This window comes from Notolepis coatsorum, assembly GCF_963971535.1.
Source record: "Notolepis coatsorum genome assembly, chromosome: 4".
In the NCBI taxonomy this organism is placed as follows: Eukaryota; Metazoa; Chordata; class Actinopteri; order Aulopiformes; family Paralepididae; genus Notolepis; species Notolepis coatsorum.
In genome coordinates this window covers 6,717,410-6,731,901 of record NC_140168.1, presented here as the reverse complement: position 1 = coordinate 6,731,901, position 14,492 = coordinate 6,717,410, and the positions used below count along the sequence as shown (strand labels likewise).

Below are 14,492 nucleotides of genomic sequence, written 5' to 3'. Positions count from 1 at the left end.
GCCGTACTGTATTGTACCCATTCTGCAATCTGTTAAATAAAGTTTTCATTCATCATTCATTCATTCATTCCCTCTCTTTGGGCATAGAGGTGTCTCTCAAAGTGGAACGTATGGTCCAACTCTCCGCGTAGGAGAATGATGATGATGATGATGATGACGCGTTGTCGTGACGTCACCGCGGCAGAGTGCACTGCAGCAGCAGCCGTTACGGTGTTCGAGGAGAAGAAGCACCTTGTTGCGACACGACGACGGCGGGGAAGAATAATCATAATTTACCGGGGAATTCGGGAATAATTCAACCAAAAAACGCCACACAATATACTACTACCGAACCGGTTAACGATTTAACATTTTGAAATGGTAGTTATTATATTGATGGAGGAGTTATAATAGTCAGAATTACACAACGGCGGCTCGGCGGCCATCATGGAGATCCAGGCCAAGCCCACCGCGGGGCCGAAACACGGCAACGTCCTCCCGCTGTGGGGCAACGAGAAGACCATGAACCTGAACCCCATGATCCTCACCAACGTCCTCTCGTCGCCCTACTTCAAAGTGCAGCTGTACGAACTGAAGACCTACCACGAGGTCGTGGACGAGATCTATTTCAAGGTAACTAAACTAAACACAACAACCCGAGGGTTAGCTAACGGCGAGCTAGCGGCGCTAGGCTAGCTAACGTTTCCGTTTTGAGAAAATGGCTAAAGCTAACGGAGCGTTTTCAATAATAAACGGTTACTTTCTGTCGTCCGTTGGTTCCTGGTAACGATACGATGAGCTGTTAAACTAATAATAATAGCTGTTGACTAACTAGCCAACGCAACGTCAGGCCAACGTTTACGATAGCTAGCTAAACAAATAAAGCTAAGCTAACCACAGCTACCATTATTTAGCTAGCGTGGCTAACGTTAGCATGCTAGCTTAGCTAGCTGTCGGTACGTTATTAAAACCGCCGCGTGCAACCCCTGATTGATGGATTGAAAACTTTATTTAACAGATTGCAGAATGGGTACAGTACGGCTCAATACACGATTGTTAAGGTGATGCACACCAGAGAAAGACTTTAATTTTGTTTACATCAGGGTCCCCCATTTTCAATTCATAGTGAAATTGCCACGTAGCTACAGCCTGATGATGAGGTACTGTAGAGGGACATTTCTTATATTTTATGTTATGGTTACATGGATTTGGTCATGAGGGCTGACGTTAAGTCTGACAGTTCCCCTCCTCCCCTGTGTTATTATTATATAAGGTGTTTACAGCAGGAGGCCAGGCGAGACATTGCTTTCTCTGTAACGTTAGCTTAGGATGAATGAGGTCTGGTCAGTAGTGAAGTGAAAATGGGGGACCCTGATGTAAACAAGACGAAGGTCTTTCTCTGGTCTGCATCCCCTTAACAATTGTATGTATTGAGGCAGCTGTACTGTAGTATTTGTACCCATTCTGCAATCTGTTAAATAACACTTTCAATCAATCAACGTGTTGTAATACATACGCTAAATGAAGTATATACCCACCAAGTCAAGAGTATCTGTGTTATACGGTGTAACGTTACCCGCTATCCACAGGTGACCCATGTTGAACCGTGGGAGAAAGGAAGTAGGAAGACGGCGGGACAAACTGGAATGTGCGGAGGGGTAAGTTTGAAGTACGTGCCTTTTACCTTCCCCTTACAGTAATAATAAAGGCTCGATCCTTGATCTCTGGTCAGCCACAGACGAGCCCCAGTTATATGATCTGCGTTCAGATAAATGACCCCAACTATGAATTGAAAATGGGGGACCCTGATGTAAACAAGACAAACGTCTTTCTCTGGTCTGCATCCCCTTAACAATTGTGTATTGAGCCGTACTGTATTGTACCCTTTCTGCAATCTGTTCAATAAAGTTTTCATTCACCCCCTTGAGCAAGGAGAATTCTTCAGACTTGCCAGTTGACAATAGATGGCCTCTTAATATAATGCACAACTTGCTATAGATATACCTCTTGTATCCCTTCAACCTAAATGTTTATCTAGGTTCTCTCAATCCCAATGTGGTCAACGGTTGAATACCATGTCATCCTCACCAGGTTCGTGGAGTTGGAACTGGGGGTATTGTGTCGACAGCTTTCTGTCTGCTGTACAAGCTGTTTACCCTCAAGCTGACCCGTAAACAAGTGATGGGTCTGATCACTCACTCTGACTCTCCCTACATCAGAGCACTTGGCTTCATGTACATAAGGTAGGTTGCTTTTGTTATCATGGGAATAGTTTGTGACAAATCTGCCTCCAATCTCATGTCACTGCTGTAAGTCACACGAGGAGTATTTTGTCAGCTGTTTTGCAGCTGTAGTTGGAATTCTAGTCAGTGTCAATCATTTATTGAATTACATGCTTATTTTAAAATGGAGAATTTGCTGTGGTGTTATGTGCTAAGTCCTATCATTATTCAGTGCTGTAACTAGGCCTGCCGCGATAAGCAATAAATCGATTAATTGCCGCGATAATTAAAATGAATGCAATGATTTTGACGGGCGCGATTAATTGCTACTGTATTTGCGCGTTTGTTTGAGGCGGAACCAGTGCCCCTTCTCAGTCACTGTCCGTGTTGGGAGGCGGGCCGCTGGCTTTACTACAGAGCACAGCACATTGTGTCTATTCTACTAGCATTAACGTTACTCATACAAACAATCAATAGCGAGTTATATTGATCACGCTATGTACGATAGCCATGCTAAAACGCTAGCACAACATTAGCACCTAACCTAACAACAAGCCTTAACAAGTCAGCGATCTTTTTGCGAGACTAAACTCTCCGCTCGGTGGCAAATTGTGTTGATGTCGGTTTTGTTTAATCAATAAATGAGGCAGAATACACAGTGACTGTATCCTTTGTTTATTGCACTTGTGCCTGCTGCAAACATAATGATTATGAAATCCTATGCGGCGTTCTGTTTTGGTTCAGACTCCCTCAGACTATCCAACGAGTGACTCGTCTCTATTCTGACCAATCAGTGGTCTGCAGTGTTTCACGTGACTTTTCTGGTACCACTTCTACCAATAAGATGCATGCATCTCACTCGCTTGGAACCACGACAGAGCAGGGACTAAAAAAGTACCTGATAATTACAACAATACTTCCGGTCCGGTCGGTGGGCTTCAAAATAAAAGTCTAAAACACTGGAAAAGACGGAGCGGTGGGCTTCAAAATAAAAGTTTTGGGAAATAAATTTCTCCAAAAAAAAATTCTCTAACCGGTCGCAATAATATCGCTTATCGCGATATTTTCGGGGGCAATTAATCGCCCAGCAAAATGTGTTATCGTGGCAGGCCTAGCTGTAACTAACCCAAATGTTTCATAACATTTTGGACTAAATCAATTCTGATTGCAAGCCTTTGAAAATGTTAAATACTACACTTTTAAGACTAATTTAATTTCACAAGGCTTTACTGATTTATGACTTGGAAGTGAATGGGGATATTATTTAATTCATGAAAGTTGTTGAAAGTCCCTGACCTTAGTGTCACGGGAAGAGGGTCTCATCCACCATTTGTAGCTCACCTTACCTATCACCTCGGGAAGTGACAGTTGTGATTGGAGGCTTATGGGAAAAAAACACGAAATTGTTATTTTCTGTTTCAGTTCAGATTCAGTTATTAGAATGGATCATTAAAATCAAAGGGTATTGCAAATAAATAGGTACTGCAGATAATCCTTCAGAACATTGATCGGCTCAGCTGACCGACAATAAATCAAAATGACACCGTTCACCATTGTAGCCTATAATAATAACAGCATTGCATTGGCCTATCAACCGGTTTTAATAAACAAACTGAAACAGTAGCATGTGCATCTTTTAGATCAATTAGGCTATGAAAATTAGGCTTTGCTTCACGTAATAAAAAAAAAAGTATATATATTTGACTGACGTTAAAAATAGAATGTGGAGACTGGCACGGCTATTTGCACATTCTAACTCATCCCTACCATGTGGTTCCTTTTTACTTTTTGAACAGATACACTCAGCCCCCTCCGGATCTGGTAGACTGGTATGATGGCTTCCTGGATGATGAGGAGGTATGTCACCACGGGTAATAATTTAACTTCACGCTTCTTCCTCTTCAGTAACTACAGTAGTGATGATTTGATGTCATGTTTCTGACCTCTTAAGTAACTACAGTAGTAAAAATGTAATGTTTATTTCTGCTTCCGTAAACAACAGTAGTAGTCTTATGACGACATGTTTAAAAAAGAAAACCTGCCCATTTTCTCCCCATTGTGATGCTCATAGCTGATATTTCACCTTTGCCTTCATTTGGCTTAATTGTCCTCCAGTTTGGCTCTCTAAAGTGAGTAGCTAGGTCACTCAATCACTGCTGCCCTGCTGGTTGTGTCAGGGTAAGTATCCATGAAATAGTGCGAATCATATGGTCCAATATGATCTCAAGGCATGCCCTCTGTACATGACAAGATGTTATCAGGACTTGTTGCACAAAACCAAATTTGGACTCAAATATGTACGTTCATTACATTAGATTGCACTATACACTTTAACCTTTTGTAATAGATTGCATGGTTACACACATGCTACAGTAGCATGAACGATCATATAGCCACTGATGGGCATCTGTCAGTATTCTCTCCAGAGGTATTGATGGTCTGGTGTTTGGCCCAGTATGCTACTCTGCTCTGATTTAGTAATTTAGCAGAATATATCTTTGTATTATCTAGCACTCAAAGCACTGTTGCATTGCATTTCATCTGCCATAACTGGAAAAAAAACTGGCACATTTCACTACCATCTGTACGTGCTGGTTTGTATTTATTTGCATATCAATTCAACATATTTTTCGATCTGAAACATACTAATTAGCTTAATACATTTGTATTGCAAGTATTGTTTTCAGAAATTGGTTATAGGTGTCTGTTGTGGGGGGGGAAATGCCAGAAATCAGAAAGAAAAATCAGGGCATCCCAGACTAAACCCACACATACAATGTAAAACACCTTAATTGTTTGTATACAACACTAATTTGACTGCCAGGCTGTGCAACCAGGCCTACTTTCATGTTGATGCAATATATATTTATTTGAACTTTTTTTGGTATGATGATCATCAACCTACCCAACTGGCTAATTCCCCTGTTCTTTCCTTTAGATGCCCAATGCGCAGCAGGTGAATTGGATATTGTATCTCAGCACTGTTGGTTTGCGTGTGTGAGTGCAAAGCGGCTGTTGTTCTCTACCATTTAGACTTGATTTCTGTTCAACTGGTGTGGCCCTTCCTACCTACCTCCTCCAATCTGTGGGGCCCCAATTGTTCCCCCATGCTGGTCTAAATTCTCCTTGTGTGTGCTGAAGAGAGGTTGAAATGTGCACTATGCAGTTTGGGGTGAAACGCGGAGCTGGTGTTTTTTTTTCACCACTGAGAACTGTCCTCAGGAACGTTGGTCCCTAGGGGCCCTGTTTGAAGATGTGAAACTACCTGTAAAGTTAGTTTCACTCGGTTTCACAGTTGTTTACAACTGCAGGGCCTGCACTATATATATTTTTTTAACACATTACTAGTTAAAAAAGTATCTTCTAGACTTGCGCTCGGTTCATAATTCCACAAAATTCAGAAATATTTAAAGATATTAATGATTAGTCCAGTACACTTGATTAGTCCAGTACACTTGAACAGTACGTGCAGGAAAGGCAGAATGGGTCTAGCGCATCACACTAATCTCTTGAACTGGCCAGACTTGAGGCACCACCGATGCCATAAACCTGTTTTACACTAAGTATGGGCTGTTATCTTTATGTAGAAAATTAATGAAACATATACTAATGTTTTGGCACAATAACTGCACTTTTTTTTTAATAATTTTTTCTGAGAAAAGGTCCTATTACCCTGTGCAGAGAAAATTTTAGTTATTTAATAGTCAATGTTTTATTATGAACATTTTAATTCTGCAGGCTATGGCAGGTGTAAAATGTTTCTTCTCCCCAAATTGCATAGTGTACCTTTTCAGAAATAAGCAATCGCCCCCTTTCTCTCTCTGCCACATTATGGAGGTGTCCGTTCCTTCCCTTCCCTCCATTGTTTTTGTTGTTCACTTACACAAAGTGGATCGAAGTGCAAAACTTCAATCCAAAGCCAAGGATATGGAGAAAAGGGGGGGACTGTTGGATCGAAAGTTGTCACCATGAATACTCTCAGTTGGACTCGTAGAGCTCACTTTGTAAAAGCAGACTCTGGGGACAGCCAGTTAGTTTTTCATACTTTATCCTGTCAGCACAATAAGAAAAGGAAAAAACACACCAAGCAGATTTGTTTGATATTGAAGATATTAAGCTAGATGAAAACAGAGGTGAAGATTCAGTACTTGGTCATCACAAATTATTTTTTAATTATTGAGGTAAGCTTTGATTAACAAAAACAAAGAAAAGGACTAGGAAGCTCTGAACAAATGCATTGCTTTGTCCTTTTGTCCTCATCTACCTATTCTAACGACGTGTGTTGCGTGACCCCCCTTCCCTCCCTCTGTCTCCAGGAGCTTGACGTGAAGGCCGGAGGAGGATGTGTGATGAACGTCGGGGAGATGCTGCGCTCCTTCCTCACCAAACTGGAGTGGTTCTCCACGCTCTTTCCCCGCATCCCGGTGCCCGTGCAGAAGATGATCGACCAGCAGATGAAGGCCCGGCCTCGCAAGGTTCCCGAGAAGGAGGTCCAGGAGGCGGCGGCGGAGGAGCAGCAGCAGCAAGAGCAACCACAGCAGGAGCCCACGGCCACGGAGTCGGCGAGGCCTGCCGAGCGCCGCAGGTTAGCGATGTGCTGTTTTTTTAATAGTCTTAGGTTTTCTGAAAATAAGACGGAGGAGAGATCGCTCCATATGAGCCTCTCTCCCTCTCTATATCTGTCTCTCAAGTTAAAGTTTATTTATTAGTTGTCATATAGAAATACAGAATACTTTTGTATGAAATGCTTCTTTCTGTTTTGCTCCTGAGTGTGCTAGATAAAATAAAGATAGTATAAAATAGAAAGTCAAGTACGTAAACAAACAAATGTTCAATATACATATATACAGTATATACAATGCAGAGTAGAGAAGGTAACTGAGTTACAACAATATACATTATAGTGTAGAAATGGTGAGGTGCAATGAGGTATGAGAGATGTGCAAATCTCTTATAAATAAATATAAAGTGTGTTCATTTAAGTGTCTAAAGTGGGTGCTACAGTGAGTTGTTTGCCTGACCATGGAGTGCTCTATGTGATCACCAGAACCTTAACACTTTGATTACCAGCCTTACCCCCGTTGAATGCCACCACCCACTTCAATGATAGCGCTCTCATATTTGTGAACGCATAAACTATGTCTTAAATTATGGCTATGTGTCTAATCTGCCCGTCGCTTATCAATGACTTGTTTGCAGTCAACATTGTCGAAACGGATTGTTTTTTAATCGGTTCATTTCCGTTTTATACCATTTTGAAAAACCCTTGTTTTCTTGAACGTTTCAGGAAAATATAAAGATTCTGTGATAAACGCCCTTTACTGGAATATTCTGCAATACACACAAAAAAAATGTCAGCCTATTTATCAATTGTTTTCAAATAAACGCTAGATTATCGATAGTATATGTGTACTTATTAGGGATGGGTACCTTTCACATTTGAACCGATACCGGTACCTGTGAATCGATACCGGTACCCAGCGGTACCTTTTTTCGGTACTTGAGGGGGCTTTCTCACTCAACATCGGGGTCGAATCAGCTCCGTGCCGTCCTCATTCAGAGTTCCGTGCCGAACTCCCCCCCCTCCCCCCTCTAGTTTGTGTACACACTTCAGTCTTGGTGCGCTCTGGGTTTTGTTTACGGTTTGCGTTTTGAGCTTGTAAGCTTGCCGTAGCCGATGATGTCACGCTCGAAATGTAAACACAGTGTTAACACTATGGGTGCCGGCCAGAAATCCGGAAAATTACTGTGGATTGCCAGCGCTATTTGTCTATGGAGAAATTCCCCTTCTTTGCAGGGCTATAACTTTTTAAATTCTATTGCTACATTGCCATTATTAGGGCCCATTCAAAGTCCTATATGTATTGTTCATTGTGTAGCAACGTTAAACTTTTTCATTCACATATTCATAGTAAAGTATGGTCTAATGTATAAGTATGTTTTCATCTCTTTCTGCAGCTTTCTCCAGAACGTGATATATAGCCCCAAATGCATTATATTGATGATGAAATACAGTTTGATGGCAATCGGGGCGATATAACAAATTTCAATTGGACGTACTTCTAGAATGATCTACGTATGATCTGATGATGACCGGATGGGCGGGGGATCATTTATAATTCCGTGGGCAGCGTTATATCATTCATCTAGTGTGGGTGATGTTCATCATAACAGTTTATATGGAATACGATCAAAAATAACGCTGAATCTTACCGTATCCTCCTCGCGCCGTTGGGCGATGAGCGTGGAACAGTCATTTACCTATTATGGTATGTAGAAATATCGGGTCCATTTCCAGCTTGTATAATAGTATATATGTCCAAATCATGTTGTTTATCGAGTTATTGGCAATCGATCGCAATGTATTGTGTCGAGATCGAGTCCCGGTAGCCAAACAGAGTGCCCGGAAGTAATACGGCCGACCAGCACAACCTCCATAGCACTTCCTGTTTGGCGATTGCGCCGATCGGCCACCAGATGGCGCTCCTGAACCGCCAGAGAGCTCAGTGGGTCCTCCTGGTGGATCTCAGGCCAGCGGAGGGGAAATATGAATCCGATCGCAGATTTTTGAAATATTGATATAAGGACGCTGTAAAGCGTCCTCCGGCAACTTGAGCATGGCCGGGAATGACTCTTTTAAGCGTTTTCCGGCAGTCAAAGTGTTAAGACGGAGACTGGAGAATGGATGCTGATATAAAGAAACAAATAACTAATAAATATGAAGTTATATTTGAACCTCTGTTGTCAAGCCTTGTCAATATAACCAACCCCATTTTATCACGAATGGATGGTTTTGTAGAGTCCGCTTTTGAGCGTTTTAACGATAGCGCTAAGCTAACGGCTAAACGCTAGTTAGCTTAGCCTTTACTAGTAACATTGCTGCATCGATTATATGCATTATATTGAATGTCATTGATCTACTGGTCGACCACGGCCGACTGGTTGGGCACCACTGGTCTAATAGAAATAAATGCATTCGAACAAGAAAGTATAGTATACAGCAATGGCTAACGGCTAATGCTAGTTAGCTAGCCTGTTCAGAAGCTAACATCCCATCGCTTGTGGCAATTATATTGCATGTCATTGATCTACTGGTCGACCACGGCCGACTGGTTGGGCACCACTGGTCTAATAGAAATAAATGCATTCGAACAATGTATAGACATAGCAATGGCAAACAAAATTGCCAGGCCTAACCGCCCCCACTAGTGCGCACCTGAGACCACCTATTTCATAGGTTCAGCGCCCCCGGGGACGAATCAGCGGGGGGCGGGGACGGGGGACAGCGTTCTCACTCAGACAGACGCACCCTTTTCTGATGCGAGCCGGGTCTGATTCGACACAGAGCAGTGAGTGAGAAAGGGCCCTTAGTCTCAAGAAATTTAATTTACCTACCTCAGTCGTAAAAAAAAAAATCCAAACTTCAAATAACTACAATTTCGGATTGTCATTGCTCCGACTGCTTTGTTGTTGAATCAAGTCAAATCCTAGGTAAGCATATATTGTGCGTGTGAACGTTGACATGAAAAGAAAAAAGTTTAAAAAATAAAATAAAAATCGGTTTCTCACTTGATTCGATACTCGGTAGTACCGACGTGTTTCGGTTCGGTGCCTCAAAAGTACCTAATTCGGTACCCATCCCTAGTACTTATGCACGTTAGAGAAGCAAGCTGAAAAATCGATTCTCATTTCCTGATCAACACACACACATATGGCACACGCTGATATCTCTGAAAAAAGGTCTGATTATCCTAAGACTGGTAAAATAGATTCCTTACCTCAGATCAGATGTTCTCCAAAAAGATTATTCCAATTCCTGATCGCCATTCCAAATATCGATCGTGTTTATTGATTCAGCGCTGGGTACTGGAAATATGTATTCCACGCTGTTTTGCGGCTCTGCAATGACTTGGATCGTCTCGGATGGCTTGCCGGGGAAGTAAAATGAGGAAACTGGATTTGTTTCATTCAGTCTAATCCAATGGGGTGCAGTACAACAGGGAGAGACGATAGGGGGCGCTATTTTCCCAATGGAGCTCGGAGAGAGTTTGCAGCACTACGTGAGATTGATTAAATATGAATTAAAATCGCTAATAATAAATAAATAAAAAAAACGACAACGCTATTTGTCGTTGCTGGCACTCAACGGTCGGTATGACCTAACGACATATAGCGTTGTTGGCACTCAAAGTGTTAAAGTGAATTCTGAATTTGATGGGGAGCCAGTGCATGGATACTAAGATGGGAGTGATGTGGCAATATTTTCTGGACTGTTTTCTGAACTAAACGTGACGTTCCCCTCTTTTACAGGACCCCCAAACGGACCCCGACCCCCCGCCGCTCCCCGAAACGGTCGAGGAGCCGGAGCCACCACCGGGAGCGCCACGGCCCCAGCTTCGACCGTGAGCTGGAGCGGGAGCGGGACCGCCAGCGGAAGGAGCGGGAGGGCAGGGACAAAGGGGAGCGAGGGGACAAAGCGGAGCGAGGGGACAAAGGGGAGCGAGGGGACAAAGGGGAGCGAGGGGACAAAGCGGAGCGGGTAGACAAAGGGGAGCGGGGAGACAAAGGCGAGCGAGGGGACAGGGTGAGAGACGGGCCCCGCGAGCAACGGAGCGAACGCAGGGAGAACAAGGAGAGGGACGTAGGGGACAACGGCAGGAGCAAGAGGAAGGACAGGGAGCACCATAAAGACGGGGAGAGGTCCAGGGACAAGAAGACGGACGACACTAGGAGACACAACAAAGACGACAGGGAGAGGCACAGGGAGGAGAAGAAGTCCAAACGCTCCAGCAAGAGTAGAAGCAGGGAGAAGAGGCACAAAGGCGTGAGGACGGAAGGGGGGGGGGAGGAGAAGAGCAGGAAGAAGGAGCTCAGTCACAGCAGCCGAGAGAGGGATAGGGAGCGCGGCGACAGGGAGGGGGGGGAGCCGCCGCGCGCTCACAAAGAGAAGAGCGGCCACAGGCAGCGAGCGTCCAACAATGACTGTGGTAAACAACACGGCGAGCGTCGGAGGAGTCAGAGCGTGGGGAGAATGTCCCCTTAGCGTAACGTCAACCGTCTTTTTTTTGTCTTTATTTCTTTTTTCTACTTTGTCTAGTCGGTCACTTGTTTAAAAGAGGGAGGGAGAGAGGGAGAAAAAATGTTAGCACGACAAACATTTGGACTTGTCCTCTTCGGCCAACGTAATGTTGCTTTGTGTTCATATCTTTCTCTGCCTTTTCTCACTCCTCTGTAGACGGTTCTTTAGTCTTCACCTGAGATTTGAAAATTATGAACTTTTAAATTCTTTTTTTTTGTATGGTTAATTATTATTATAAATCTTTTTTTCTCTCTCCAGGAAGTTCCATGGCTTTGTACATAATGGTTCCGAGAATGTTTTAATCCTCTAGCGCAGCCTGCCAGCGGGGGGAGTTTGTACCAACGCACTGAGCCCTGGTGACATGGTGCTGTGTTTGGGTTATTGCTCTGTTGTTGCATTTTGTTTTCTAATAAAAATACCTTTACGGAAGGATCCATCGGTGTGATCATTGTGTTCATGAAGGATGAAGGCGGAAACGAATGCGAAAACGGGACACGTCGATGGGCATAAAAGAACAACATGAGGTTCTGTTAATTATGGAAAGTGGTCGGCACATCGATACGTTATTTATTTTCCTTTGAATTAATTTGATGTGAACAGTACAGTAGCATTAGATTTGTAACATACATTTATGCACAAAAGACCAGATGCACTGAGTTTGGTGTTTGTAGAGAAACTCTTAATTTACTACATCTGACCACAGGAGGCTTTTATAGATGGATAGAATAAAACGGAAGGAAATACATATACAGATTTCACAAATACATAGCCTATACACAAATACAGATGTAGATGCATATACTAAAATGCATCCACAAATACACAAATGAACCTCACTGATCACCTTTATTTTACTATTAATCTTGAGAAGAATGTGCAGTTAGGAATGGTTGTTGAAAGGTATACATTATGTAGGTTGAAAACATTTAAGACAAAGATATGTATCATTTACATAAATTAATAAAAAAAAAAATATCTGCAAAAAAAATTACTGTATTGTCAGTAACAGACTTTTTGTGTATCATATCAGGACTTGACTGATACAGGACGTTTTGGTCCAATATCAATGTTTAATTTGATGAGTAACATTAACAATATATCTGCTGAGTAAGATGGTATTGGTGAAAGATGTCCATCTCTTTGGAAAGAGTCCATCCTTCACATTTGGCCTCAAATAGTAACTTACAAAAGGCTAGGTTACCTTGATAAGAGGTATGTGACCAGTGAAGTGTACGCTTTACAATCAATCGCCATCATAGAATCCTAAACAGTTTGAATCAGGGATTAGTTTAGTTTACTCAGTTTATTTGATCAGGGACAGTGCATATCAATCAACAGTTTATACATTTATAAATGAATACAAATTCAAACTAAATATGCCAACATTAGCAGGGTTGCTAGTTTTCAGTTGTAGTCCCTGCATGGGCTAAATGTTTAAGCCAGAAAAGAAACGGAAAGGATATTAAAGCAGATTTTTGCATAGAATTGTTTGTTTGCTCAGTGGTATGTATACTTTATAACTCAACCATTAGTATTAATTCCCACTCAGTCAACCCTTCCCACAGCTGTACACAGAGGTAAATAGACCATAGAAAGAGGTCCCGTTTAGCTATATATCTAAATTCACCTCAATTTGTAAGAGTTTCATTCCACATTTACATATCCACCATTCGAACAAGGTGACACCTAATCTTACAAAAGAAGATGGCATGGAAGTAAAGTGCAATGTTGGGATACTAATGAAGTTACAAAATATCAAAGAATATTAAGAACATTGCTTACAAAAGAATACAATATAATACAAAATAAATTGCATTGATTTAATCATCTTTTAAATTTTTTATATTGACTAATGAATTTCCGGTGGTATATGTTCAACTTTGTCCAAAATAGAGTTTTGGAATGAATCCCTTGAAATAAAAACTGACTCAGATTACTGACTCAGAATGTACTGAGTGACTTCAGTAATCTAATATGTCATACAATGTCGTTGGTTTTGTACCAAGAAGGCAAGTCATTCCTGAAACTGACTGGGACACAATGGGGAGAAGAAAATCACTTTCATAACCCATTGTTACAACACTTCAGAGGAAGAAATGCGTCCGATTCAGAGATCGTATCGTTCATCATATTATTTAAATATCCCGGAAACATGAAAGAGAAGCAACAGGAATCTGAAGATGACGTGAGGGGTGAATAGCACCCCCCCCGCCCACACACACGCGGGCGCGCGCACACACACAGCTTGCAGGCTACACCTCCTCTGCTTCCTTCTCATGATGATTGACAGCGAGCCAGCAGGCGTCAGAGGTCCCGCCTGTCCTCGTTTGGGACGTCCTGATTGGTTCCCAGGCTGTTGATGTATAGGGGTGCTCCGTCTCCGAAGGTTCCAGATGAGCTGCTGAGTTGATTGATTGATTGAAAACTTTATTAACAGATTGCAGAATGGGTACAGTACAGTACAGCTCAATACATACAATTGTTAAGGGGATGCAGACCATAGAAAGACTTTCGTCTTGTTTACATCAGGGTCCCCAATTTTCAATTCATCGTAACATGACATACATACAGATAGACAGTACTGCTACATCTATATATTTATGACATACCATATTTGTAAATACAGTACTGTTTGTGATACAAAGAGAGCCCCAGAAAAAAAAAGTATATACATTTGCCGTAGAAACTGTACATTGGATTGGGTAGGGGGGGGGGGGGGGACTGTACATTGGAGGTGGTTGGGGGGGGGGGGGGGGGGGTTGTACAAAACTGTACATTGGAATATTGACAAGACCATACTTGGTAATTTACTGTACATTGGAGGGGGTTGTGTTAGGACATTTACAGGGGCCAGTTTCGAATTGCAGTCTCCCGTAGGTGTTTTTTGAGAGTGTTTTTGAAAGTGGGTAGTGATTCACATTCCTTTACAGCTTTGTGTAGGGCGTTCCACATTGATGTGGCATAATTGCGAAACGTGTTTAGTCCCTTGTTTGAGCCGAATCTGGGTTTAACATGATTTGTGGAGCTCCCTCTGGTGTTGTGATCGTGGTATTCACTGACCTTTGGGAAGTATTTTGACATGTACATGGGTACCTTGGTCGTGTAGTGTATCTTGTAGACCAGGCCCATTGCAAGTTGCTGTACTCTGTCGTCTACTCTAAGCCATCCTAAGTTGTCAAAGTGGGCAGGGGTGAGGTGGGTTCTAGGAGTAA

At 42.4% G+C, this 14,492-nt stretch overlaps 1 protein-coding gene across 1 annotated transcript; it reads left to right on the top strand.

The window, feature by feature from the left end:
- The first annotated feature begins 214 nt into the window (after positions 1–214).
- prpf38b (pre-mRNA processing factor 38B) lies at positions 215–11,714 on the top strand. The gene is made up of 6 exons (XM_084313450.1): positions 215–612; positions 1,569–1,637; positions 2,071–2,222; positions 3,998–4,058; positions 6,518–6,786; positions 10,512–11,714. The coding sequence occupies exons 1-6, from the start codon at positions 427–429 to the stop codon at positions 11,242–11,244; spliced, it is 1,470 nt and encodes a 489-aa protein (XP_084169576.1). The 5' UTR covers positions 215–426; the 3' UTR covers positions 11,245–11,714.
- Positions 11,715–14,492: the final 2,778 nt, after the last annotated feature.